The sequence below is a fragment of the Neltuma alba genome, unplaced genomic scaffold (genome assembly GCF_004799145.2).
Source record: "Neltuma alba isolate B1F8T4 unplaced genomic scaffold, ASM479914v2 tig00005849_pilon, whole genome shotgun sequence".
Lineage (NCBI taxonomy): Eukaryota > Viridiplantae > Streptophyta > Magnoliopsida > Fabales > Fabaceae > Neltuma > Neltuma alba.
In genome coordinates, this window is record NW_021634252.1 from 1 (window position 1) to 27,502 (window position 27,502).

Genomic DNA, 27,502 nt, shown 5'->3' on the forward strand with positions numbered 1-27,502 from the left:
TTTGGTTCAGGGCATGGAGTTCGGTGCAAAGGCTCTGCGTAAGAGCTGGGAAGGGAATCTGGAAGCCAAGATAGAGATAATTCAAAATTAGGGCTGCCAAGTGTGATCCTAAGCATGAAGTTCGTAGTTCAGTAAGTTGATTCGCAACTTGTCTTAATGAACAACTACATTCTCAGACTCTTTTGGATTTGATTGCATATTGAATAATCCGCTATGTATGTTGTGTCACCCTAAGATTCTGGCTTTTACCTCTATGTGTTTCAAGCCAAACAATTTTGTTTATCCTTTGTTTTTATGTTCTGCCAGGCTCCGAGGAAAAGCACATCAAGTGAAAAATTGCCATCTAAAGAGGATAGCAAGCCCCATGCGACGTCAAAGCCTTCTAAGGAAACACAAGCTCAATCGTCTGTGAATGAAGGTTCTTGCTGGAATTGAACTCCGGAGAGCCAAGACAAGTCAAGTAAACCAAGAACTTCCGTGGAAGGAAATCATCAGAATTGTCTAGCACTGGGCTCCCCGGAAACTTGGTTAAATGTTCTCTGAATAGTAAAAAAGTGACAGATGCCAGTGTTCAATGGGCTTCACTCCCATCGTCCCTTGCAAAGCTTGGGAAGGTATATTCCTTGAGAACTCCTTGTCTTTTAGTTTTTAACTTCTCAGTCTTGGCTTTCCAAGTACATACTGCTTAGTGATGAAGACAGTTGTATGCTATCTTCTCTTGCAATTGTCTATTGACATTTGTTACTTTGTTTCTGTAATAAAGAATTTTCTGAAGAAGCACCCATTATGAATTGTGTAATTACTCTTACCGTTTGGGTTATCGGCGTCTCTTTTGAGGGGAGGCTGGGAGTGCAAGTTAACAATGCTAATGGGACATATTCAATGAGGTGGTTATTTATGTCATGCCAATGTATAATTATTAGTTCAGTTCAGTGTTCTGAGTCTGCATAGTGCATAGCAAATTTAAATTATTTCCCGTCACTGTTTTTAATGCCACGTTTGTATCTGCTGGATGCAGAGTCACAGGAATGTCTGGTTTATTGAATCTTTATTTCCTGACATTTCTGTGTACTTATTTCACGTATTTATCACAGGAAGTTATGAAGCAAAGAGATGCAGCACAGATTGCAGCAATTGAGGCCATGCAAGAGGCTTCTGCTGCTGAGAGTTTGCTTCAATGTCTCAGGTATAAATACATTATTAAGAAATTAACTGCTTATCTTCTTGGACTTCTAAATTGGTTGGTTTTGATGTCCCTGATAATTGACTATTGTTTGGATTATAGGCTGCTTAGCCATAAATGTTGTAATTTAGACTTAAACCACTAAAATATATTGATTATATATTAGTCGTGATTTGCGAGTGAGCTCTTCTTCTAGATCAGCAAAGCAATTCAGAGTGCACGCTGGATTATCTTCATTGGGTGTAAAAATGCACTAATGCCTACCCTATTGAGCAGTATCAATATGTTTTCATTTTCATGAATTTGTGTTCGACATTATTTTCCTTCAATGATGAAGACATAAGCTAGCCACCCATGCTTCCTAACTTTCTTGCTATGTAGCATCCTGATGTCCAATGGTTTGAAACGTTTTGTTCATTCAAGATCATTTTACATCAGTTTCAGTGCTGCAAACCTGCTTTCCATTTGTTCTATCCTTCTGCACCATCATATTCATTTGGCCGTTGCATGATTCTCTTGGTCGGGGATAGGGTCTTGTTTGCACCTTTGAAGTCTTTTTGCCCATCCATTTATCTTAGGCTGAAATTATTTATGGTAGGATGAAATTGTTTATGGTCCAGACATGCAATGTTTGAGGGAAATGAACGAAAAAAAGTTTATTATGTCCCAAACTGAGGACAGCATTGAAGAGTGTGTTTTATGTTGGCGATGCAATAAATTCCCAATAGGCAATAGACAAGGAAAAAGAAACTTAAAATTCAAATTGAAGTGCAACTACTGCAAACAAGTGAAGTCAAAGCATGGTTAGTGAATTTAAATCGGTATAATAGGGGCGAACATCTTACATATAATTTAAGTTTAACAAGTCTATGGGGAAGTTAGGTCTAACAGGCAGAACTGCAGATCAGCTCCTTCAGTGTGATTCATTCTCATCTGAGTTCAGGTGAGATTTATGAAATATTTCGTACTGCTCAGCTCCACTTTGAGGTTAATGTCTGCATTTTTTTTTTTGGGGTTATTATCGCTTTTGGCAGTGGAGTAGGTGGAAGTGGGTTTAAATTGGTTTACCAATCAAGTCATTGCATGAAAACGAATTATCAGCATTGACAATGATGATAAGCCCTCATTGTATAGCTAACCCCCTACTCCCTTTCTCCCCCCGCCTAAACTCCCACTAAGAAATCGTTGGCATGATAACACTTGACAGCAATTATTTCTAATAATTGGCAATTGTAGTCATGGCAGAAATTTCTTGGATGTTTTGCTTCAGATATTTGGAGAAAACTGAAGAGTTAATGTGTAGGGACTAGGAACAATCCATCTCAGTGTCAAAGATTGGGCTTTTGTTTTCTGATTTCAATTTGAAAAACCTATTGTGTATATCTGTCAAGTTTGCTGGAAATTTTGTAATTTTTTTAATTAGGTGAAATGCTGAATCATCCAGATAGATTTCAGGTTCAACCGCTTTTTAACTTTGGCTTGCACAATGCGACACATGAAGTTTTTCCTGATATTTTTGCGATGTTTCTGGCAGTATATACTCTGAGCTAAGTAATTCTGCAAAGGAACACAACCCGCAGCCCGCAGTAGAACAGTTTTTGAGTCTTCATACAAGCCTAAATGGTGCTCGCTTAGTTGCTGACTCCCTATCAAAAACCATTCCTGATGGTTCATCTGCAGATTATGAAAAGAACACAATGGAAGAAGCACTAAAAGTAACATTAGACAGGCAAAAACACGCAGCTTCCTGGGTTCAGGCTGCCTTAGCGACCAATTTATCATCCTTTGCAGTCTTTACCAGAGAATCTCAATCATCCAAGCATCCAGCTTCGAGTAATGGTCAACATCAAAAGACTATCCTGGGAAGTCAACCCATGTTAGTTCTAGAGAATGGCCGTGAAGATGCTTCTTCAAAACCACAGGTAAAAACCCGTTCAGTAGCCAATTCTAAACATGCCTCGCAAGGAACTCCCCGTCGAACAAGTGACGGGCTAGCAAATGGACAAAAGCAGCTGCCTCAGCCGCCTCAGCCTTGGTTAAGGGAAATGGGGCTTGATGAAGTGGTAAATTTAGCCGAAATGCTACAATCACGGTCCAGAGACTGGTTTTTGGATTTGTTGAGAAATTCTTGGATGCTGAAGGGGACAACTCTGTCAGATAATGGCCAAATAGCCGGTATGTTATCTCAGCTAAAGAGTGTAAATGATTGGTTAGATGAGATAGGGTCGAATAAGATTGAGGGAGAATCATGCCAGATATCAGCAGAGACAATTGACCGGTTGAGGAAGAAGATTTATGAATATCTTCTAACACACGTTGAATCTGCCGCGGCCGCACTAAGTGGTGGATCACAATCATCACCTCGGATCCAAGCAACAGAGACTAAGTCGAAAAGGTAAAAAATAGATAGATGCCTTAGCTGAAGGACGGATTGTTAGGGTGAGGAGGCGTGGCTACCTTGCTCACCGAAGTTGAGCTGGTCCCCCTCGCTGCGCCCTGCCCCAAAAGAAATTTTTCTTCTTCTCTTTTTGTACATAAATCCTACATTTGTTTGAGGTATAGGTGGAGTGGTAAATTATTTATCAGAGGAAGTAGCTACTGTGAACTGCGAATAAGGTTACCCCATTTGTCTGAGAATTGTTCAGGTTATACGAATGAAAATATAAGCAAAACTGATCTTTCTTGGGTTATGGTGTCTCCCCAGCCCAGTTAAAGGCTTAACATAACAGGAAACAATTTGATGTAACTCAGGTAGAGGGATATAGGCTGTGTCGTCCCGTATTAAAATGCGAATGCGTTCATTTAGACATCCAGGGTACGGAGATGAAAGGAGCTCAAGTTTTTCCGTCAAGTCGGAAAAGAGGCGTGAGGTGAAATTGATGCCGGCTCTGTGGTGCGCATCCAACCCAGAAAGAGATTCTTGTGGCTTAATCATCATCCAAACATGAAAAAATGAAGGTACAGCATAAGGTCATAGACTGGAGACTGGCGAGGAACGATGGTGTTACTTGTTACACAGAACAAAGCCAAGATTGAAGATAAACAAAAGCTGTTACGACATGTGGAGTGGTCGTTTGTTGTTGTGGTGGGCCACAGATTCATTCATGAGATACTAACATTAATCCTAGCTACAGTGATATACCTCATCATTTCTCCTGCTCAAGGGTCGCCGTCCCCTACCTCCCTTCCATCTTCCTCCACGTAACACGCCCTCCCTCCTTTAAATATCTCTCCATAATTCTCCTCATTTTCCAAAACATGTTTTCTCTCTGTTCATTTTATATTCTTTTCCCCGTTTCAGGCGCCAGACACTGGGCAGCTTCTATCCTATTCCTATGACTGCATAATAACAATTTATCCGGAGTATTTCCACATCAAACCTCATCGTAATATGGTTGAATTTCACCGATCCAACCAATTTTAACTCCAGCACACTTTAAAGGGCAAATGATGAAAGACTATAATTTGATCCAGTCAACATGAGCATCGTGATATCAAAGTTTACCTGTTTATGATGGCTAAATTTTACTCATTGATTTACCTCTTTGTAATATAATTACTGTTATTTCTAAAAAAAATCTTTTATTTTGATAAATAATCCCGATGCACAAAATACTATTTCTTATTCATGAGACCTGATATGAGCAAAAACTCGATAAGTTAAAAAAAAAAAATCAAGTGAATTGGATCCAAATTAATTCTTATCTTTGTGTGTAGATGATATATAAATGTACCTATCAGCATTCTCTCCCAACATTGTTCTTACTTCTTTTCATGCGGACAGACATTATCCTTTAATCGCCATGGTCATTTTTTTACCCCTTAAAAATCTATAAAGAATAAATAAATGATAACTACCGGATCGAGTCATGCAAAGAAGCAGAATCTTCCTTTCCTTTTTATTTTTCCATTGTCTGACACTCAAAACTAAAATGGGAACATATTTTTTTTTTTTTTTTGAATATAAGGCAAGCGAAGCTTGAAGAAAGGAAAGGAGATAAACTCCTAAATACTAGCCGGTGTACTAATCCTATTGGCAAGATCTTCCTCCATCTGATTCACGCAAAAAGGCGGAGGCGTGTGAACGAGTCTTATGTCCTCGTTCCCATCATGGGCAGTCTTTGCAAGGTAGTCAGCGCATTTGTTTGCTTCTCTATAAGCGTGGCGCACTTCCAGATCCCAATTAGAGAAAATTAAGCTCCTGGTTTCGGTGATTTCCTCACGAAGGGGGTGTGAGGGGTTACAGTTTGAGGCGAGCAATTGGATCGCCTCCCAAGAGTCAGAGTAAAGCTTCACTTTGGAGAATCCGTTCGTCTTGCATAAACGTAGACAAGCTTGGATTGCCATTAGTTCTGCAGTAGTTGATCCTGCCTGACCAAGTTGTTGCTGGAATCCCATCAGCCAAGCTCCTTGGTCGTCTCTGATTATTCCACCGCAAGCTCCCATTCCATTCCTTGAAACAGATCCATCTACATCAAGTCGAACGTATGATGTAGGCGGCGAGGTCCATCTGCACTGGTCTCTAACTATGTTTTGAAACACCTTGTGTATAGTGCGTCCATTCTCTTCCTCTTCCATGAGAAGGAAGAGGCATTTGTTGACTAGTTCTTTTGGTTGTTCTTGGGATTCCCCGAAAGCCTTCCTACACCGGTTCTTCCAGATTAGCCAGCAGAGTAAGGTGAAGATTTTGTTCCAGGGCCATCTTGTGAATTTCCTTGATGGGAACATATTTAAATCCAGATTAAATGGGAACATATTTAAAAATTGATGGAAACTATAGGGTTTAATATATTAATCTTTCTTAATATTATTAATATATTTGCTATTATAAGTTGCGCCCACTGGTTGCACTAGGGAAACAATTACATGCTTTTTCAAAATTCTTATTTCCAGCTATATTCGCTCAACCTAATTAACGCATGTCAGTATCCAAATGTCGTTGACTTATGCGCATTTCAATTTTTTAAATTGTATAATTTTACTCATTAATTTTAAAAAGGGGATTGAAATTATTTAGCTTGAAAAGCTAGTTATATAACTGTATACTTACATGAGTAATTATGTAAATTCACCCCTAGCTAACGATATTTCATACGTTAAATTTCAGATTTGTCGATGTGGCGGGAAGAATAATACACGTGGGAAGCACGAATACCGTTTAATTAAAATGAAAATATTAAAAAAATTGGCGCTGGACAGGAAAGCGATTTACTTGGATTTTGATGAATGAATTGTGAGGGAAAAAGCGTGGAGGAGGGAGGCGGTGGGAACAGGCTTTTCAAGAGAACAGTAGAGAGCGGCTAGCCTACCAACTGCATCGGTGCCAACTCACATCCCACGTTCCTTCTTTTTAATTTCTCTTCGCTTTTCCTCACGCCATGATGCCCCGGATCCTCCCTAAGGCCTCCTCTGCCATGGCCACCTTCCCTTGCTCTAGGGTTTGTTATTCTCTTTTTCTCTCTTACCTGAATTCTTCACTCATCCTTCTCTAATTCTTTTACTCTTGCCTGAAATTCGATTGCATTTCTGAGTCATGCTGATTTCCCTTCAATTTGGGACGCAACTTGCACACAGAATGGCTGTTTTCCTCGATCAGCACTGGATGCCTTACTTCCATATTTGCCTACATTTTTTTTTTTTTTTTACTTTTTTAGCTTCCATTTTCTCCTGTCATTGTTGGCTGTTGTTTTACTTCCGTGCCTGCAATCATGGAAGCATATTTTTATATTCCTTGTTCCTCCTCGAACTCTTTGAGGAATTGGCCTGTGTGTTTTGCTCGGGACTCATGTGATAACCTGTATTTTTCATTTCTTCATTTAATAACATTTCTCCTGCTTCTTATTTTTTCAAAGCCTTTCTGCACCCATGGTGAAATGTGGACATTGAACTTGTAACGGAGGCTAATCGTGTACTAATTAGCGTGCGTGCGTGCGTGTGTCCCCCCCCCCCCCCAATCTCCCTGTCCATAGCTTGTTATGTTGTTATATGGTAATAGCCTGCTGATGCTTTATTCTGCGTTAGGAGATTGTTATTTAGTTCGTTTCACGGTAATTGGATTTGGATATCTCTGTCTTGTAGGTGAGAAGTGGGTTTTGCGTGTGGCCGGATGTGAGGCAACTCTGCTTCAGAAAAAGTCTTCTATATGGTTTTATGCGACTCTTTTCTACACCATTGAAGACATTACGTGGAGCTAGTCGATCACTGAGAGTTAATCAATTCTGCAGCGTAGTGAATATGTCTTCCTCATTGCAAATTGAATTGGTGAGGAATTATTCCTTGTTTAGATTGTCAAAACTTTCTTTGAAATATTCTATCATCGGAGCTATGAGATTTTTGAATCAATTTGCTGACAGAGTTAACGTAACATTTGTGGCCTTATTTCACCATTATTTTCAAATATAATTTTCAGGTGCCGTGCCTCCGGGACAATTACGCATATCTGTTACATGATGTAGATACGGGGACGGTGGGCGTTGTTGATCCTTCTGAAGCTGTGCCTGTTATTGATGCTTTGACCAAGAAAAATCGTAATTTGACATACATACTGAACACTCACCATCATCATGACCACACCGGTGGGAATGTAGAGTTGAAAGCAAGGTACGGAGCGAAGGTATGGTGTTTTTATGTTGTTGCAAAGCTTTATTCATTTTGTAATTCTAATTATAGCTTTTAAATGTTTTACTGTCAAGATGAACATCATCTAATAAAAATATCATTGATTTGCGTCTGAAGTCCAATTTCCCATGCAAAGAACACATTTGAAGTTAGAATTTTGCTTTGCTCTGTTTGTCTTATTGCTGCTTTTGTTTATGGAAGAGTTTTCCTTTCTCACTTTCCCATCCCCAACTTTTTTCTCTCCTCATCCCCTTACCCTCTACGGTGGAGGCTGCTCAAAAATAATTCCCTTGCTACCTTGTCCAGCTCTACACCACCATGGATTCAGACATTTCTGTCCACATGATAAATGATAATCATAAAAGTACATTGTTGTAAATTTGTCCGTACCAGTCATTCACATAGTAGAAGCTTTTATGGCTGATTAAGCATTGGAATTGCTGAATTCTCTTGTTAGCGTTAATTTTTTAATATTGTAAGATGTGATTGAGTTTGAGTTTATCTTTTCTGTATTATGCCTATTTAATTCAAACTTAAGATTTGTTGAAACATTGCTATGGGTATTTCTCCCCCCTCTTGATGCATACTCTTCCCTTGTTGCATTTTAGGTGATTGGTGCGGGAGTAGACAAGGAAAGGATTCCTGGTATTGACATTTATTTGAATGATGGAGATATGTGGATGTTTGCAGGCCACGAGGTGCTTATAATGGAGACACCTGGTCATACTCGAGGTCACATTCGTTGCCTATTTGCTTTAGCAAGTTTTCTTTAAGGTTGATCTGTTAGTTTTAACTCAATCAGCTGATGCAAATCAGCTTAATTGGTGCTTTTCTGTCTTTTTTAGTTTACGGCTTTTGGAATTGAATGGCATCATATAGACGTCAAGCATTGTGTTGTCAGTCATGAATGCAATGATATCTAGCGTATTTCTTCCATCAAATGGTGTTGTCTTATTGACCTTGAGTTTACTGACTAACAACTATATAGTTGAGTACAAAGGTTATTGCAAAGCTGTAATAATGATTTTGAGCAATGCAACTATAGCTATTTAAAGCAAAGTTTTTGATGCCACTATCTTACTTCAGTTTGAAACTTCTTAACCCAATGCGGTCATAGCTTTTCTAATGACTCTCAACTTAGTGCTTCAAGTCACGCAAGTTCTTCATAATTAAACAATTTCTTAAATTATTTACTTTCACAGAATCCTGGGTATTAGCTTCCTTTGAATTGGCTGGACTTCACTCCAGTATTTATGGTTTGGGTGGTGTCTTTTAATGAAGGCGTCTGATTTATCACTTAGCGTAATGTTAAGCTATTTCTTCAGCAGGCCTAAATGTCATTCCCTTTGTATTATCTTGTTTCTTCAATGCCCTGATCTCCATTTTATAAATCTGTCATATTTTTATACTGAATGCAGGTCACATCAGCTTCTATTTTCCTGGATCTGGAGCAATTTTTACTGGGGACACTTTGTTCAGCTTATCATGCGGCAAGCTCTTTGAAGGAACCCCTGAGCAGGTCGATGTGAATTGCATTTGTTTTTCCATCTTTTGATGTTTGAGAAATATATGTTAAGCTATAAGTGATTAAGTGGCTTTATCGTTGAATACATCTTTATTGGGTGTGTTTGTTCTTTTCCCCCTTGGCCAAAAGTCCTTTGTCATGCCTGCTAAGGCCTTAATTACTTGAATCATAGTTATGTAAATGGCAGATAAAGACTTTATTATCCTGTGATTAGAACATTAAGACAATAATTCATAATTTTTTATTACAAAAATGTATAACATATGTTGAAGTAATTGTTTAAGGTTTTATTTAATATGATATCAGAGCTGCTTTCCTGTTATCCTTACATTTGTCGTTCTTAAGTTGTAGATATAGAAACTGAGTCTCTAGTCAGTATAGGAACATATGCAATGAACCCATAAATAATCTGTTTTCTATTTTCTGTTCTGTGATTTTCTGGAGGTACTGTGGAGTGATTATACTGATTTTTCATATTTTCAATGTTGAACATGTATTTTTGAGCATGTATGACTTGGAAATTTAACATGCTTTGTTAGATATGTTGTTGCTGTCTGAAGTTGTTTGGTCATAAACAGAAGTTTTGGCTTTGTAGTGGTGTCAAAGTCAGGTGCTTGATAAGCTTGTAATGTTGATTTTCATTTTCAATTGTGGAGGATTTTAACTTTCATTATCTATGCCACAGATGCTCTCTTCTCTAAGAAAGATCATGTCATTGCCAGACGATACAAGTATATACTGTGGTCATGAATACACACTGGTTGGTTACTTTAATTATTTTCCCCAGTCTTCCCTGTTTAACTTTTTAGTCTCAAGCATTATGACCTTGAACTTTTGAATTTTCAGAGTAATTCAAAGTTTGCGCTATCTATAGAACCATCAAACAAGGAACTTCATTCCTATGCTGCCCATGTAGCCCATCTTCGAAGTAAGGGCTTGCCCACGGTAATTTTCAAAGCTTTGCTCTTTAACGTTGAAGAGTCCTTTCCTCACCCCCTTCTCCCGGTTCCCCCTTCTCTATTTGGAAAATTAATAATAATAATTTGAAATTCTTGGTGTAAGGTTTAATGGTTAAGGAATAATGAACAAGACAAGTGAAATCAATCATTGGTTAACCCACGAACAGGAAGCCCTGAATTGTCCTCCCTTATCTTTGGCCTTTACTTGAAACTTAATTTTGGGGGAGGCTTAATTATGATGAGCTTTACAAGTAAAATCTATCAGTTTTTTTTTTTCCGCCTGCAAAGTTGAGTTGATGAAAAGCTGACCTTGGTATACGTTTAAACAAAAGGGAAAAAAAAAATTAAAAAGGAAAAAGCTAGCCATACATGAAGCTTGATATTCTGCGTTCCCCCGACCTTTTGGAGCTTTAAGAGTGTTTGTTAGACTTTGAAAACGTCACCATCCTTAGTGCAGAATTACAGATACAGTGTAGTTGGTTCAAGTCATGTTCCTGGGTTTAGCAGAGGCCCTATGCATCTGTTGGTTCAAGGTCCTTGTAGGTTTTTCCATTCTTAAGTTAGTAGATGATCAAGAAAGTAAAGAGGGTATGTTAACGAGTTCTTTGTGATATGTTGCATTGTTTCCGCATATTTGGTTTACTTTTTTTCTTTTTCCCTAATGAAAAATTTAATAAAGAACCGTTTACCAGATCCCAACTACCCTGAAGATGGAAAAGGCCTGCAATCCATTCCTTCGTACGATGAGCACGGAAATTCGGCGGTCTTTAAACATTGCAGTCACAGCAGACGATGCACACGCCTTAGGTGTCATCCGCCAAGCAAAAGATAATTTTTAGGCCTTTTTCAGCTTGAAATTATAAAATTCTGGTTCTATATATACTTAATCTGTATAGATTAGGATGATGAATCCTTCTGCAATAATAGTTTCTTGATGCTATCTCTTTGTAGAAATTTCAGATGCTTAATTTGAGTCCAAATGAGAGTGATGTTACTAAATTATGTTTTGGTCTGTTGGCGCGAGGGGCACCAGTGATTTGCTGGTTGAAGTCCACGAGAATGATCTGTATGTGCTGCTATTGTATCATATTTGGTGGCAGAGAATGTTGCCTTTCTAATTTCTATTCGTCACCTGGGGTGGCACGCACAAAAAGATAGAGTGGTAAAAAAACTGATTTAAATGTTGAAAAACTACTGTTTATTTTTTTCTTATATAAATGTATTACTGTTTAGCAAGGAATAGGAAGAGTTTAGTGGCGCAAAACGGTGGGCATTCCACAGAGAAGTAGCGGGAGTAGCTAGAGATGTTGCTACGTAGTTGGGAATTTTTCTTCACTCTTCAGAACTCGAGCCCCACTGGCCCGGCGGCTAGTCTATCATCTTTCCTCACTAACCCTTCATTACAGGGCGCAAGCTCCTTTCATCAGGAAGAGGGCCTCTGGCTCCATTAGCTGGTCGATTCGCCTCCCTGCTCCCATCATGACTTGGGTAGGTGCGTGTGGGTTCGCAGAAAACCAACTGTGTGTTGCCAGCTTTCTGTGTGCGTGGAGTGGGAATCGAAATAAAGAGAATTGCAGACATTGGGTTCATCGTTCGTGTGAGTTGTTTCGTGTTCTGAATTTATATTTGAAATGAGTTATAAATAATTTTTTAATCTTGATTTATAAAAATATAAAATAGGTATAAGAAAAAAAATTATCTTAATTTATATAAAACATTTATAAGTTATTTTAATTGTGACGACAAATGGGCCTGCAATCGCCCATAAGAATTCTTGAATTATTAAAATTAAATGGAAGCCTCGTCAAGCCCCCCCGTTTTTTTTTCCCTTGATTTTTAGCCCAACATTGTACCATGTCTCCCTTATCCTTTTGGACCTTCACTTCCGAATTAGGTTTAATTTTAAATAAAGGTTAATATAATTTTTATTTTGATTTCTTAAATTTGTTTTTAATTTTGACACAATTTCCCGGATATTTAGTTTTGCAATTCTATTCCTTCCGACACACTCCATTGCTCCTTTACCTCTCTGCCTTCAATCTCTTCGCTCCCAAGCTTCTCTTTCATCTCTTATCACGGATCTCATTTTCTTTGTTCCAAAACCCTCCCCCTCCCCCCCTCGATCGCCATTTTCTCTTCTCCTTTTCTATTTCATTTCGCTTTCTTTGAAAACCTCCCCATTTTATTGCCTTTTGCAATTCCCTGTCCGATCTGTTCGATCAAATCTCCCAGATTTGAATTCCATTTCCGAATAGAGGGCGAAAAAGAAAAAGGTTTCGGGGCGCATATATTTATATACATGTACCGCTCGCAGGCAATAACCCAGAGCTCGCCGTGTTGTATGGGTTCTAGGGTTTTGGTTTCGTTGACTTCTGAACGCGGAATCTGAGTTTGCGCGTCGTGTCTTTCGAACGCGTTTTCTGCGTCGATCTTCCAATTCTGAGTACTGCGATCTACGCAAACGCAACTCTGAGGTTGGTTGTTTTGCTTCCTGTGGATGCTTTGTCTTACCGGTGATAGCTTCTAGGGTTCCAGCTTCAGGCTTCAAGGTGAGAGTTTCAGTTCCTGGAGACGTATCTTTGAATTCTGAGGTGCTTATAGATAAAATCCTCTGTGATTTTCCTCTTCTGTTGGAATTTTCTTTTGATGAAAATTTGGTCGTCGGAGTGATTAAATATGTTTTTTAACCTGCAGCCTCTAGGATTTTCTTTCGCTTTCGAGCAATTGGAGTTGGGGATTTTCCATGGATAATGATAAATCCTCTATTTACGGTGGAGGTCTTCCGCCTTCGGGACGTTATTCAGGCTTCTCACCTCCGGGAAGCTCTTTCAACGTGAAACCAGAAGCATCCTCATCATCGTCATCTTTTCCGCCGCTGGTACCCGGTACCAGCTCGGACTCTAGTGGCTTCAGTCATGATATTAGCAGGATGCCTGATAATCCTCCTAGAAACAGGGGTCATAGACGGGCCCATTCTGAGATTCTCACCCTGCCGGATGATCTAAGCTTTGACAGTGACCTTGGTGTAGTTGGAGGTGCTGATGGGCCTTCCTTTTCTGATGAGACTGAGGAAGACTTGCTATCGATGTACCTTGATATGGATAAATTTAACTCTTCATCTGCGACATCTGCATTTCAAGTGGGTGAAGCTGCTGCATCAGTTCCAGCGCCAAAATTGGAACCAACAGCAGGAATTGTGGCCTCTCCTGTAGAGAATGCTGGTATTGATGCTAATGAAAGGCCCAGAGTTAGGCACCAACACAGCCAGTCCATGGATGGGTCGACATCCATTAAACCCGAGATCTTAGTATCAGGTTCTGAAGAAGGTTCTGCAGCTGATTCCAAAAAAGCAATGTCAGCTGCCAAGCTTGCGGAACTTGCCTTAGTTGACCCAAAGCGTGCAAAAAGGTATTGTTATTATTTTTTTTTGGTTAAAAGTCTTGTTTTGCCAATTTAGCTTGCTTTGGGGGCCTGATGCGGGTTTTGTATTATAGTACATCTGAGTGTATTTTCAATATAATTATGTAAACATCCCTCCGCTCTATTGTGCAGCGGTGTGCCTTCCCTTTATTTGTGCTGCCCTTTAATCTTGTTTTATGCTTTATTTGGAAGATGAGGTAATTTTAAAGACATCTATTAGTTTTCTTGGTTTTTTTAGGTGGTAAGTTTTCTTGGTTTTGATGAAGTAGGTAATTCTATCTTATAAAAAGAATGAGTAGTGGCCACTCTCCCGAAAAAATAAGTAGTCATTGGTACTTTGAGCAACAGGACAAGTGTTCTATAACAATTTACCGTTACCTAATAGAACCTCAGTTTTGCTTCAGTTACATGGGAATAACATACGCCATTACCATTGTGGTTTACATTGTTCTGGAATTTAGTGAGATCCAATAAATCTTCCTGGGAGTTCTGTTGACATTGTGGTGTTGGAGACATGTAAAATAAGGTAGGTTGATAGGATAGAACAAGAAAAAGAGAAGAATAGAAGAGAGCTCAGGAAAGATTAGGAGTAGATATGAGAAGATAAGAACCAGAGAGAAAAGAGATGAACAGGAGGGAATACGAGAGAAGGCAGAAAGCATATCTGAATAGTGCCTTATTACTCCTGGGTAATCAAATCTGTACAGTAGGATATCCTTCCATATCTATTTATAGGCGTGGGTGGAAGTATGAAAGTGTCCGACAACTAATGCTACTAACAAAAATTCTTAACAACCTATCTAACGGCTAGTGGCCGTTACCTACCATGACATTTAAAATTAGTTATAATAATACATCATAGGTGTACTGCCTTTTTTGTTGCGCTGGATACCATGACTAAAATTGGCAAATGTGCAACAGGATATGGGCAAACAGGCAGTCTGCTGCGAGGTCAAAAGAGAGGAAGATGCGCTATATTGCTGAGCTTGAAAGGAAGGTGCAGACCCTTCAAACGGAAGCAACATCTTTGTCTGCACAATTAACTCTCCTGCAGGTATTTCCTAGTGGATGATCTGCATCTTGTGGGAGTGAATGCCCCCAGTTTTACTGCTACCAAGTCTTCCTGTTATTTAGATGTTGGCCTTTTTGAGTAGGGTGGTTGGCTATTGCCATGTTTTCTTTTTGATTTAAAAGCTGATAGGAGAATGTTAATCAAATTTGTTTCCATTTTTTCTCTCTCTTTCTATTGAGCAGAGAGATACAAATGGGCTGAATGCTGAGAACAGTGAGCTGAAGCTCAGGTTGCAGACTATGGAACAGCAAGTTCACTTGCAAGATGGTAAGCACATGCATACATGTTTCAAAGGCGTATGGCCTACACGTTTGCATTGGTTATAAAAAGTGTTGTTAACTGACTCCTTATGCAGTCGAGCCAGTCGCTTTATCCTTCTGATAATTTCCTTTGGATTTTATTTATTATAATTTTCAAGTACGGTAGTGAAATGCATGAAAACTAAAATTTGGATTTACGTTTAGGTCATTGATTGCAAAAAATGGATCAACCGTTCCAGATTTAAGACATAGACAGTTCATCCCGATCTTTGTCAGGTGGATGGACTATTATGAATACCCCAAGGGAGATTAGTAAACTAATTGATTATAATTGTTTGGCTGTAGCTTTAAATGACGCGTTGAAAGAGGAAATACAGCATTTGAAACTAGTGACGGGGCAGGCTATGATGAATGGTGGACCTGTGATGAACTTTGCTCCTTTTCGAGGAGGGCAGCAATTTTATCCCAACAATCACGCCATGCACACTCTCTTGGCAACACAACAGTTTCAACAACTCCAGATTCAGTCTCAGAAGCAGCAGCAGCTTCAGCAACATCAGCTGCATCAGCTTCAGCAGCAACAAACGGGGGACTTAAAAATGAGAACAACTACTCGTTCTCCAAGCCCCAAAGATCGAAATTCACCGGCAGCCAAGGATTGTTGAGGAATTCCCCATCACTCCCTTAGTTTGTATTTGCCTCATACCTGGAGGCTGATTAGGCTATGGCCATGTTATATTGATTTATTCCTAGCAGCTCTGCTTATTGTCTGTCGTAGAGTATTACATTGATTTGTTTGCACTTTTACCATGTAAGATCTATAAGGTTGACTCGTGTCCGCTAAACCTTGTGGTTCTTTCGGTTGCCTTGATGGCTCTTTTGATATGGTAGGCGGTTGTTTATATTTTCTGATCAACGAAATGGCTGACTTCATTTTCCTGGGGCCCAGGGAACCAGAATTTTCGATAGATCTCGAAAATGACGGTTTTTTGGGGTGGGGGAGGAGTACTTTGCTAACCGTGGGGTCTTGAGACTTTGAAAGTCAAATGTTTTACTCAGATCAATGTGTTATCCAATCATTTCTTCAAATGGTGAGCTTTTACCATTTATATCTACTTGAGCTGGTAGTAGGATGCCGCTCTGGCGCCAGGATTTATCATATTAAGCAATACATTACAATTTTTATAGCGGACTTGCATGCATTTGCATTTATAACTGAACATGAGGTTTTGTTCGTTGGAACCTGTCTTCGAAGCAGTGGGCATACTTTCAAAGGGAAGTAATTTAGAATCAAGTGTCACTACACATTAATCTGGAAGATATTATACCCCAGGGACACGTCCATCTTCCAACCCTATTTTCAGGGACACTGTACGGGTTATCTCTGTCTGTATCTACATGATTGAGTAGCCCGGGCCCCCGCCGCCTTCAGGCACCGTCCACTCTACATTTTGTTTGGATCTTTAATATCACATGCCTGCGTGCGGAAAAAACAATTAAACCCTATAACATAAAGAATTCAATTCCTCTTTAACGGACATTGTTATTCCAAGATGAAACAGGAGTGATATCAACAAGTGTCCCCAAGATACAAAAATCATTTTTTTGGGCGCCAACGACTTTTGGCCCTCCCTTCATCCTTCGTCATGTGCAGTTTAGTTTGGCATCAGTAACTAGAGCAACTATGTTTGTAATCTCTTGAACTATCGACGTGTTCACAGAAGCGTCCGGCACAAATTAAACTACAATCCTACAAATTGATCTGGGATGCTTACCTTGCAATGTAAGCAATTTTGAGCATTTATCTGCAATTTTGGCTGATTCTGCTCATCCGGGACATACCTGTATTTCAGACACATACAGATCAAGTGAAAATCCAAAACCTGAAAGTCCTTCAGAATCAATCAGCTGTAAAAAGACATTACTCATATACTCGTGCAGGACAATATCGCGACTCAGGACCAGCATACACTGGTAAATTTATAAGCTCAGGGATCTTTGGATCTCTCAACCGAAGGTGAGGAGGTTGATCATGTTCATGATTTGTATTGCTCCTACAATCAAAAACAATAAAAGCAAGGTTCAAAAAGCTGCAAATGATGTATTCGGTGACAATGTCCACCATTAGTTTTTGTAAACACCAAAAACATTAACATCAAGAAAGGAGGGGGTCTGGGAACCTGGGACTCCGTTACACGGTATGAAAGCCGCAAAGCCTTCCCCACTTTGCATTCACAATACTTGATGGCTATATGCGTTTATCCTCTAAATTAAATTGCGACGCATTCCTTTAATTTATGTTGTCCTACTGCTTCTTCACGAGAGAGACTTTTTCCCAGCCTTAATTTTAGGTGGAACTGTGGAAGGAGGTTGACCCTCTAACAATCGCATAGTTCCTATAAGCTCTCACTTTCTTATCCTTTTGCAAAATGGGTTTGAAGAAGAAAAAGACAACCTTAGATAGGATTATTCGGGAAAAGGCAACGCTTTGGTCTTTAGACTTTGCCTACAACCTTAAAATATCCGGAGATTTGGGAAAAGCCAATGTATTTACCTCCAAAAGCAGGAGTTTTATCTTTGATTAAGCAATAAAGGAGATTATTGGTATTTTAGGGTCCGTTTGGTGGGCTTCTAAGGAGCTTATAAGTAGCTTAAAATCAGCATAAGCCCGATTGGTGTAAGCTCCTGTTTGGTTGGGCTTGAAAAAAAAGTAGCTTATGGAATTTAAGCTACTGAACGCACGATCTGGTCCAAGCTAATTTTGTAGCTTATTGAATCAGATAAGCTCTTATTTCCTCCATTATTCTCTCACTCCTTCATATTCTCTTATTGTTCACTCTCTTTTTTCGACCAGAGCTCATTAAACCCATGACCCGTCTCTGCCGTTGGACTAGCTCTGTCACCTCCTTGCCAGAAGCTCCGTCGCGTCTGCCTTGCGAGCTTAAGAGCAAACTCCTCTTCATGATTCAGGGCGTCGATCATGGTTTGGGGGTCGATTGTATTTTTTTCTCCCAGTTCCGTGATTAAGTTTTTTGACAGCAGTTCAATGATGAAGTTAAACTGTTAAAAGTCAAGATCTTTTAGAAAAGTTTTTCTCCATATCATGCGATGAATTTTTGTTTGGGGAGGAAAGAAAATCAATAAAACAGTATTGTCATGTAAGTCACTCAGATGCCACATGGATGATTTTTTGTCAAAAGTTTGCCTAGTCAACAAAATACAATAATTTTTTTAATTTCTCTAATATTGAAGATTTAATTTATCATTCAATTTCATTTTTTCATATTGAATTAATTTAAATTTATTGTATTATATTAAATTATTTTTTTATTACGTTCCAGTTTATATTTACAAATTTTTTTATGATTTCTCTAAAGTTTTAAAATTTATTATTCATTAAATTTGACTTCTTCATATTAAATTATTTTAATTTCATTATATTATGTGAAATCAATTTTTTAATCATGTTTCATTATTTACTAAAACTCATATTTATTTTATTCATTTTACAACCAAATCTACTTTTACTCAACCATAATCCAAACACTCTTTTACCAATCTCACTTTTGCAAACTAGCTTTTCTGAACTCTAATCCAAACACAATTCAGCTTATCTAATTTAACTTTTACCCAATTTCACTTCTCCATAAGCTACTTTTTCAATAAACTACTTTTCCAATCGCTGATCCAAACGGACCCTTAATTAGCTAGTAAAAAATCATGATAGGACCTCTGCCATTTCTCCACCAGCACACGCAAATTACTGCATGCCTATGAGATGAATTATTCTATTAGTAAGTGTTAGGTTGCATCACATCATTTTTCACCATATCATTGATAACTGTGCTGAAATAAATGGCAATAGGGTGGCGAAGAAGTTATAAGCAAGTAATGGTGAAGAAAAATAATTGACTTTTACATATTGGTGGCTCAGCTTTCGTCCTTTTTATACCCTTCTTAACCTCCTTTTTTTTAATCCAGTTTCAGCTTAAACATTCCTGCTAGTTATGTGAGTTTGGTGACCCCCAACTCTTTACATACTTAACGGCACAACTTCCCTCTCATCACCGTCACCTAGTTTTCTTCGTATAACACTCATCAATCGGTTCAGCACTAAGCAATAAAGAAGAATTAATGATCTCAAACCTGTGCAATGAGGTAGGTACATCAAATGAGAAAACGCCATCCGGCTTTGGGTAAGGAATAGGAGAATATAACTTTGCAACCTGAAAAAAATGTCAAGGGTCATAACTTAAATTATCACATCCCTTCAGTCTGTTATTAATAGGTACTACTCGCAAAATCTCAATCAGAGTTAGTTGTTTTTATGAAATTATAGTGCTTCTGTCATGCCGAAATTGAATTACTAAGAGGCTCCAGAAAAGATCTTTCTAACACAGTTCATCCGCAACAAAAACACAACTTGCTTTGGCAATAGGGAAATTCCACAAATTAAGAAAGACACGTTCTATTTGATTTGTCAACGACCATGTCTCTCTCATGTCATTTGCTACAGTGCCCAAACTTGTACAACAACAAAATCCTTATCCCACTAAATAAAATCGGCTAAATAGATCACATGATGCTGATAAGCCATTAACTAAGAGATCTTGTTTAATGACTTCTCCTTCTTGGTCTCCCTCTACCCCCCTTCTTTAAGTGCCCATGATTTGTACAATAACATTTTCTTAGTTGAAAAAGAAACATTTATTAGATAAAAAGAAAGAACATAAAAAGGAACAAGAATTTCTTCTGAATATAAATTAAAAGGCTGGAAAAAGAAGTTCGTATTAAGCATTAAGCTTCTCAATCCCTAACATAACTGTCAGTCACTAAAAAACCATGGCAAAGCACCACAAGACAGAAACAACACCCTACCCCATATTAAGTGTAATGGAGAAAGGAAACCCTTGCAAATACAGACATTTCATTATAACAAAATTCAGCAAAGCATGTATACAATAACAAGTCTTATCCCACTAAGAGAGGTCAGCTACATGGATAACAAGTTATTATTGTGCTTTATTGACAATCAGCTCTTCTAATATACCATTACCATAAGCAAAGCATATATATCAAAAGGGAAAAAAAAATCGCTTAAACTGCAAGCTGCTACAAAATCTCCAAAACCTTTAAAGAAAATGGTTTTCAGGGCACACCTAAGCATCAATGAGGATAAAATAAATTGCATCTTCATAGTCATTTCCCCATGAAAGAAAATTTTTATAAATACACACGTTACATAAACTTTAAGCAGTTTTCTTACATGTGTAGCTTCATGATCAGGTTCACCATGCTTCAAGGTAATTGGGTGCCTCCCCTTGAGTATGTAACTGCAGGGCACAGGGGTAAGCTAAGTTTGAGTATTGAAAAGGGAAGTACACAGAGACGAACGCAGGTTATCCAAGTGAAGGCAAAATAAGAGAAGTTATATCTTACTGTTCCAAAGCACTTATGGCAAGTCCTGGGATAAGTCCATAATCAAAGGCCTACAATGAAAAAATAGCCATTTAAACTGAAGATCTCAAACAGACAAACAAGCTTCGGAAAAAAATTCAAGGTTAAGTTTCAAATGGGAAGAGAGGTAGAGATAACAGAAAATAAGCCAATGGTTTGCTTCACTAACGGGTCGATAGTTCCTAGCTCTTAATAGTTCTTCCCAAACCCATGATTTCCTCAAAGCATCCCAGTATTCGTCCATTTCCAGACCTTCATTAAGCACACTGAATATAGCTTCAGCTGCAAGCATTCCTTCAAAAGAAGTATCCGATTTATGAGACTACACACGTTAACACCATAAATCCTCATAGCCCAATGTTAGCTTGAAACATTGACACTTATTGAATTTTATGCTATATGTTTTAGGGATAAATCATAAAGGCAATACACAGACAATAACAAATAACAATTTAGATGGACTATATAAATATTGTTATCTGAAACTCCTTTGATCAAAGCCATCAATTTAAAAGACCACTCAATTTAGCCAAAAAAAAAAGTATTCAGTGAAAAGGAAAAAAAATAAGCCATCAGAAGTATGGGCAAGCTATTACCTGATTTCATAGCTGTATGAGTTCCTTTTATCTTGGGCACATTTAAGAAGCCAGCAGAACATCCAATAATTGCTCCTCCAGGGAATACTGGATAGGGGATAGACTGAAATTCAACTAGAATCATTTGTATTTGTATTACAAAATAGGTTAAAGTAATTTAAACTCCCAGTAAGAGAACAAAAAATTATTGCAGTTTTCCTTCTCTTGCTCATCATGGACGTGGATATAGAATATCTGGGAAATTAATAATCGAACATTGATCCTTCCAACCTTAGCCAACTACTGACTACCATCAAATTTTACAGCAGAGATCATTAAAGCAGTTGGTGTTTGGAACACATCTTGGCCAATACTTTGGATTCACAATTTATTAAGAAAACAAGAAATGTATTTTCCATATATCCACGAAAGAGTTGCAGCTAGCCCACCTGCAAACCACCCTCATTTAAAGTTCGAGCTCCATATTGGATGACTGTTCCACCTTCCAGAAATGTTTTGATTGCAGGGTGATGCTTAAGTTTCTGGTCGACAAGGGGAGAGAGAAAAGCATCAGGGATTCATAAAGTGCAACATCACTTAAAAGTTTCAACCAGAATCTATATTTATACAACAAACCAAGAAAACTAACAAAAGGTAAATATATATAATATATATATATATATATATATATAGGGTTAATTCAAACTTTAATCCCTCAAGTTTATCCTCATTTTGGTTTTGATTCCTCAAGTTTCAAAATATAGGTTTTGGTTCTTTAATTTCTTTTCATTTATAACATTGATCCCTATAACCCAATAAAAACTTGGACCATTTTGCCCCTTTAGGGACCAAAACTTATAGTTTGAAACTTGAGGGACCAAAACCAAAATAAGGGCAGACTTGAGGGATCAAAGATTATATTAACCCATATATATATATATATATATAATAGTACATTTTCCCAGCTAAGTGATGACTTTCTTATTTATATGTAGTATGTTCATACACATATATCTTGAAAAATTTCATCACCCATGCCATCAAAGGATGAAAAATTCACCTCAGAAGTGTCAAAATGGCTAACCAGGTTACATGAAATTGAGTTCTGTACATTATTTAGAAAAATATGTAACTAGCAAACTCAGACACCATGGAAATAAAGATGGCAAAAGACGTCATATTAGAAGGAAGGCCCAAATGTGCCAAGTCGTATACCATGAAATTCCAGATGTTCTGCTTTCTGGAGCGGGAAAATGGTGGATAGAATGGTTCTTCCCATGAAACAGTTTTTGTAACATGTTATTTTCCTTTAATTTCCCAAGTATTCAAAAATTACGAAACAGGAACTAAATTGAGAAGCATATACCTGAAAATAGAAGTCTGAGAACTCCTCAAACTAATAAATTATAATATGTATTTTACCTGGGATTCCTCATAAGGATTCATATAAGGTTGCTATTTTCCTTTATTTTCCCAAGTATTCAAAAACTACGAAGTAGGAAGTAAATTGAGTAACATATACTTGAATTGAAAATAGAAGCCTGAGAACTTCTCAAACAAATAAAATTAAATTATGTATCTTACCTGGAATTCCTCATAAGGATTCATATAAGGGTTCTGATAGTTCAAAGCAACCACAAGGCCTATAGATATCTGCCATAGTGAAGAAGATTGATATAGTTGAAATGAAAACAATACATCATTAGCAAAGTGAGATATGGCATTAGTTATTCCATTAGCAAAGGAAAATTTTGGAGTAACAAAACAATCCATATCATGTAGCTCGTGACTAACTCATCATATGTTAATTTCTGGTCAAAACAGGAAACCATGAAGGGAGGTAGACGACTCCACCAAGTTGAAACATGTTTTTTTTTTTTTTTTTGGGGGGGGGGGACAAAATCGTGCCATGGAATTTCAAGGAATACATTTAGCAGAAAACAATCAAGCAATACAATCCATAGTCTAAACATTAAAGATTCATGATGCCGTCAATTTTTGCATGTACAGGCAAAGCTAAATTAATATAAACTACTATTACCGTGATTACTAAAGAAAAAGACACCGCCTCAATCAATTCAATGCAAGTTCCGAGCTAATGAATTTCTTGTAGAGGTGCAAATGTCCACAATGTAGGAAGATTGTGAATCTATGATGGTTAAAAAAAAAAACTTACTTGTCTATCATTCATGTGATACAGAAATGATCCCCCGTAAGTCTTATGATCCAAGGGCCAGCCCAGTGTGTGAAGTACTACCCCAGGCTGGTGCTTTTCTGCATCAATTTCCCAAACCTATTGTATAAAGTTATATAATGTAAACCCATGTGAGACAAATATTTAATCATGAAGGTTATTAGTTTTGTTACAAAAAGGCATAAAGATTTCCATATCATGGATATACTGAACAAAAGAACATTAACAAGAAAGATTCCACTTTTTTCACTAAAAATGAAAGTGAGAACAATATCATCATAAACGAATTGCTTCAAACAAAGGAAATTGCGAAGTAACCATACCTCTTTAATTCCCAAGGCATATGTCTGATGTTGTGCCCTGCTCTTCTCTCTCAGGCTGAACTTCTTTATAATTTTCTGTAGGGTACATTGGGAGTGGGATAAGAGATTTTGGTAGTAAAACATCAATTGACAAGGAAAACGAGAGTAATAATTGTTAAATTCAATTTTAAAACCTCTGATAATGATCCTCGGCATCCCTCAGCCAGAAGTGTTATGCGACCTGCATGATTGCTTCTTTATAAAATTTTTTGGTCATCACATATTTATATAGTTAACAAAGTATCACAATTGGTCTAAAAAAAGCTCAAATAACTAAATTCACAGAAAACTCAAGAATTTAATCACAGGTCTCAATTTAAAAAAAAAAAACAAAGCTTGAAAATAAAGTGACTTGATGAAGGTTTAACTGTGTTTAGTAGTACATGTTATGACACTATATTCATGTATTTCATACCCATATTCTTAAACCAGAGGTTAGAAAAGAAAACCAATCACTGATTAAATCATACAGAAGCAATGTTCTTTTCTTTGGACCTGACAGATAAATGTTCACTAGGTCTCCTCTAACATATTACTACCACCGGTCCTTAATATAAGACCCTGTTTGACTTTTACTTTGGTCCTAAATATAAGACTTCAATCCACTTTGTCTCCCATATTTATACATTTTTTTCAAAGTAACCCTTCTAATAATAAGAGTTCTAGTCAATATACTTGATTAGCAAGGATATTTTAAGAAAGACAACAACACCTATTAAGATAAATAACTAACTTAACTTACTTCATTAGTCTCCTCAAATTAGTTAACTGGCTCTTATAATTAGGACCGGAGGTAGTATGCCGTAGCAACAATGAAGGTAAACGCTTTCTCTATCAAGAACCAAACAAATCTTATGCTATGACAACATGCCTAAAAAAGTTCATTTCCCAATTCTCCAAAGTAGGGGTGAGAAAAGTTCACCAACACTTGAAAAACCAACTATTGGTCTAATCATGGTCAAGTTGATGGACTAGCTTCAGGGTTTAAACAAGGTGCAGCATGGAAGCTTATATGTCACTGCCACATACAGAAGATGATACAAACATTCCCAAAAATCTGTGACAAAGCAATTAAAAACGCGTATAAGAGAAAGACGTGGGCTAAGAAGCAACCTTTAATCTCAACGCCACGCTGAAAATTTTCCTTCTTCGAACCATCTTTTGAAATTCCCATATCATTAGTTCCAATGCCAATAACTTTGTTGTTTGCATCAAATAATATCTGACCAAAACAAAAAAAAAATGAACAAAAAAAGGTTGGTGGTACTAGTAAAGTAAAACCGGAAGTACCTCACTAGCAGCAAATCCCGGATATATTTCTACTCCCAGCTCTTCAGCTTTCACTCCCATCCAACGTACTAACTGACTAAGACTGTATCAGAGGGCCCAAAATAAGAAGCTTCTATTGCTTTAAGAAAAAATTGTAAATGCATACATAAATACACACACAAAAACACAAACCCGTATTGCAAATCTAGATAAGCAGAACAGAGCAAGAATTTGAACATAGATTTATAGTAAATGCAGTTTTTACACGAAAAAAGGAATCATCATCAATGATAAATTGTATCCAATGAGTGAACTGTCAGATATCTATAGCAGTTTTCAAATCTCAAATCTGTACCAAATATCAGCAACAGATATTTTCATCTCTACCCAGAACAACTAACTACTGAATATAAATTTATGTTCAGTGAATTTTTGTGCCTTTTTATGCAAATATTGTTCAACTAATTAAGAATGATAAAAACACAAAAGCTTCATAAATCAACAAGCCAGAAAAAAGTTTCGATGGATGAGGAGTTTTCGCAGAAATATCCTGCTCAAAATGACATGTCAGAACTTGAGGTCCAACGAAAAACAAAGGACAAACAAAATAATTCAAAAGATAGCATGAGAGACGCAAATAAAAATTATAACCTTATTACGTAATTTCCCTGATTGCTGAAAGGACATGGAAGCGATAATGCACGGTCCTTGGTCAGAAACCAAAACTGATCAGAAGTAACAGGGGTACTGATTGGAGCCTGCAGATAAAAGGAAAAGGCTTATATGATGAAATCAGATATAAAACAAGGAGAATTAGTAATCTTCTGCAAGTTCAGAGCATCATATTTTTCTTCCAATCAAAGAAGCATGGTAACGCATCCAATATGGATGTTGCAACAGGGGACAATAGTTAAAATCTGAAGTGTTTAGGCATACTATACAGTTTTATGTGGTGTGTGTGACACATATCGGACGCAGAAGTAACTGGTTTATGAAGTATTCATAAAAAACATAACTTTCTGTTTATCTACTCTCCACACTCACCCCCCCTCCAAAAATTGTTCTTTCTCTCTCACAAAAAAACAGGTCCAACAGGCATATGCAATACAATTTGAGAAGATTGCATACAGCCTGAACATTGCTAAGAGCAGTATAATTGGAGATATGAGACAGCATAATGCACCTCTTCTTGCTTCCACCTCGGAAGAAGCTCATTCAGTGCTCTGGGTTCAAAAAACGTTTCCAGAAAGAATATGAGCACCTAAGAACAAAAATACGGATAAAAAGAAGGGGAAAAAATGAAGCAAGATACATTACAGGAAAACTAAAAGTGTGACTAGAAATTTAGAACTCGCAGAGATCAAGCGAGATGCATCAATTTCAAACGTAATCGAAATCTTGATGACCAACTATATGGTATATGCCACCGCCAACAACTGGTATAAATGTACTCGGGCAGCAGAACATAAATTTAAAATGGAAGAGTGGAAGCCAAAACTTCAAGAATTATCAATCATACGATGAACTTGATTGAAATTCTATTTACAGTGCAAAATCTACAGCCATAGATTGGCTCGTAGGAGCGGTGCATGAGCAAGTTCAAGGCTTGACAATATAATCTTATATGAAGCTGCGAAACATACCGACTTCAGCACCTTTCTCGACGACACATACTGACAAATCGACATCCTTTTCACGGCACATTTGCTTAAACCGAATCGCCGCAGATAAAAACCGGCAGGTCCAGCCCCGACGATTACGACGTCATACTCTATGGACTCCCGGTCAGGCTCGGTACAGAAACCCCTAACATTTCCACTTCCCATTTTGCTCAAACTCTTCCGAATTGAGAGAGCTCGACGCAAATCATTATCGGAACAAAGGCGCTAGAATATTGAAGCCGACGACGAAGATACGAAAAGCCATTCGAAGCAGGGCGGTCGAGAAGGTCAGAATGAGGAGAAAACGGAGCGAAGTGAGAACGGGAGACTGAGGAAGTGGCCGAACTAATGGAACTAGAGCGTGAATGGAAGCGACTGGATTTGAACAAGAAGGATCGAAACTGAGGCATGGTTCCGATTTAGGATTCCCGCGCTGCTCCTTAGAAATATTATGAAAGGAGAAGGAGATCTTCTATTTCTATATCATCACTATGATCTTGTAGCCTTCATTATCGTCTGACACGCAGCTGACGTGGCAGCTCGGGACTATCTTTACCGAACTTGGAATTTTTCCCGTGCCATGCACGGCTCCATAAAATATTTGTTAGCCGTCATGATAAAATCATGGACAGTATCACGCAACACCAGAATTTTTTTTTCACTAATTTCAGTTATTTACCTATTTTTATTTCTCGGCCAGCAATTCTAAATCCAATTTTCAACCTTAATTTAATGCTATTCCTTCCCCATCAGCCCATTTTTCGCTGATAAATAAATCTTGTGGAATTGATATTATTATTAGGCATATTAAATTAATTTAGAGGATTAATCCCACTTTTAGCATTATGAGCTGGCAGTAAATCACGAGCTCAAACTGGAATGAACGCGGAGGCAGAACCCCAGAGACCAGAAGACGCGAGGGGGCCAGGAGGTTTTATTCCAGCGCT

General features: G+C 37.9%; 4 protein-coding genes across 6 annotated transcripts; 3 read left to right on the forward strand and 1 right to left on the reverse strand.

The window, feature by feature from the left end:
- The first annotated feature begins 412 nt into the window (after positions 1-412).
- LOC114748871 (uncharacterized) lies at positions 413-3,873 on the forward strand. Its single transcript, XM_028937343.1, has 4 exons — positions 413-418; positions 471-614; positions 1,095-1,186; positions 2,718-3,873. The coding sequence occupies exons 1-4, from the start codon at positions 413-415 to the stop codon at positions 3,580-3,582; spliced, it is 1,107 nt and encodes a 368-aa protein (XP_028793176.1). The 3' UTR covers positions 3,583-3,873.
- Positions 3,874-6,444: 2,571 nt separating this feature from the next.
- LOC114748869 (probable hydroxyacylglutathione hydrolase 2, chloroplastic) lies at positions 6,445-11,287 on the forward strand. Of its 3 annotated transcripts, none has more exons than XM_028937341.1 (8): positions 6,445-6,621; positions 7,262-7,444; positions 7,593-7,796; positions 8,410-8,533; positions 9,220-9,320; positions 10,012-10,086; positions 10,173-10,254; positions 10,978-11,287. In XM_028937341.1, exons 1-8 carry the CDS (start codon positions 6,562-6,564, stop codon positions 11,115-11,117), a joined length of 969 nt encoding a protein of 322 aa, XP_028793174.1. In that variant the 5' UTR covers positions 6,445-6,561; the 3' UTR covers positions 11,118-11,287. The 3 variants fall into 3 exon arrangements, with proteins under 3 accessions (XP_028793174.1, XP_028793175.1, XP_028793173.1); XM_028937340.1 differs by having other exon boundaries at positions 6,448-6,621; positions 10,173-10,271; XM_028937342.1 differs by lacking the exon at positions 10,978-11,287 and having other exon boundaries at positions 6,446-6,621; positions 10,012-10,090; positions 10,173-10,271.
- Positions 11,288-12,284: 997 nt separating this feature from the next.
- LOC114748872 (probable transcription factor PosF21) lies at positions 12,285-15,953 on the forward strand. Its single transcript, XM_028937344.1, has 5 exons — positions 12,285-12,834; positions 12,980-13,693; positions 14,627-14,759; positions 14,960-15,044; positions 15,383-15,953. The coding sequence occupies exons 2-5, from the start codon at positions 13,029-13,031 to the stop codon at positions 15,700-15,702; spliced, it is 1,203 nt and encodes a 400-aa protein (XP_028793177.1). The 5' UTR covers positions 12,285-12,834; positions 12,980-13,028; the 3' UTR covers positions 15,703-15,953.
- A 243-nt stretch (positions 15,954-16,196) lies between these two features.
- On the reverse strand, positions 16,197-26,763 carry LOC114748868 (electron transfer flavoprotein-ubiquinone oxidoreductase, mitochondrial-like). The gene is given in 21 exon segments (XM_028937339.1): positions 16,197-16,493; positions 16,496-16,514; positions 16,813-16,879; positions 16,963-17,091; positions 19,184-19,263; positions 20,304-20,370; positions 20,477-20,526; positions 20,664-20,788; positions 21,091-21,193; positions 21,519-21,611; positions 22,654-22,722; positions 23,246-23,362; positions 23,587-23,661; positions 23,760-23,806; positions 24,739-24,847; positions 24,916-24,997; positions 25,546-25,652; positions 26,078-26,128; positions 26,130-26,155; positions 26,538-26,625; positions 26,628-26,763. Coding segments are annotated over 21 exon segments (1,659 nt in total). The 5' UTR covers positions 26,721-26,763; the 3' UTR covers positions 16,197-16,431.
- Positions 26,764-27,502: the final 739 nt, after the last annotated feature.

Excerpts from the sequence above, each read along its gene's own strand:
- LOC114748871 (XM_028937343.1), top strand. Across the intron at positions 615-1,094 it reads CCCTTGCAAAGCTTGGGAAG|GAAGTTATGAAGCAAAGAGA; the intron begins GTATATTCCTTG and ends TATTTATCACAG. Across the intron at positions 1,187-2,717 it reads AGTTTGCTTCAATGTCTCAG|TATATACTCTGAGCTAAGTA; the intron begins GTATAAATACAT and ends TGTTTCTGGCAG.
- LOC114748872 (XM_028937344.1), top strand. The coding sequence starts at position 13,029 with ATGGATAATGATAAATCCTCTATTTACGGTGGAGGTCTTCCGCCTTCG. Across the intron at positions 14,760-14,959 it reads CACAATTAACTCTCCTGCAG|AGAGATACAAATGGGCTGAA; the intron begins GTATTTCCTAGT and ends TCTATTGAGCAG. Across the intron at positions 15,045-15,382 it reads GCAAGTTCACTTGCAAGATG|CTTTAAATGACGCGTTGAAA; the intron begins GTAAGCACATGC and ends GTTTGGCTGTAG.
- LOC114748869 (XM_028937340.1), top strand. The coding sequence starts at position 6,562 with ATGATGCCCCGGATCCTCCCTAAGGCCTCCTCTGCCATGGCCACCTTC. Across the intron at positions 7,797-8,409 it reads AAGCAAGGTACGGAGCGAAG|GTGATTGGTGCGGGAGTAGA; the intron begins GTATGGTGTTTT and ends GTTGCATTTTAG. Across the intron at positions 8,534-9,219 it reads GACACCTGGTCATACTCGAG|GTCACATCAGCTTCTATTTT; the intron begins GTCACATTCGTT and ends TACTGAATGCAG.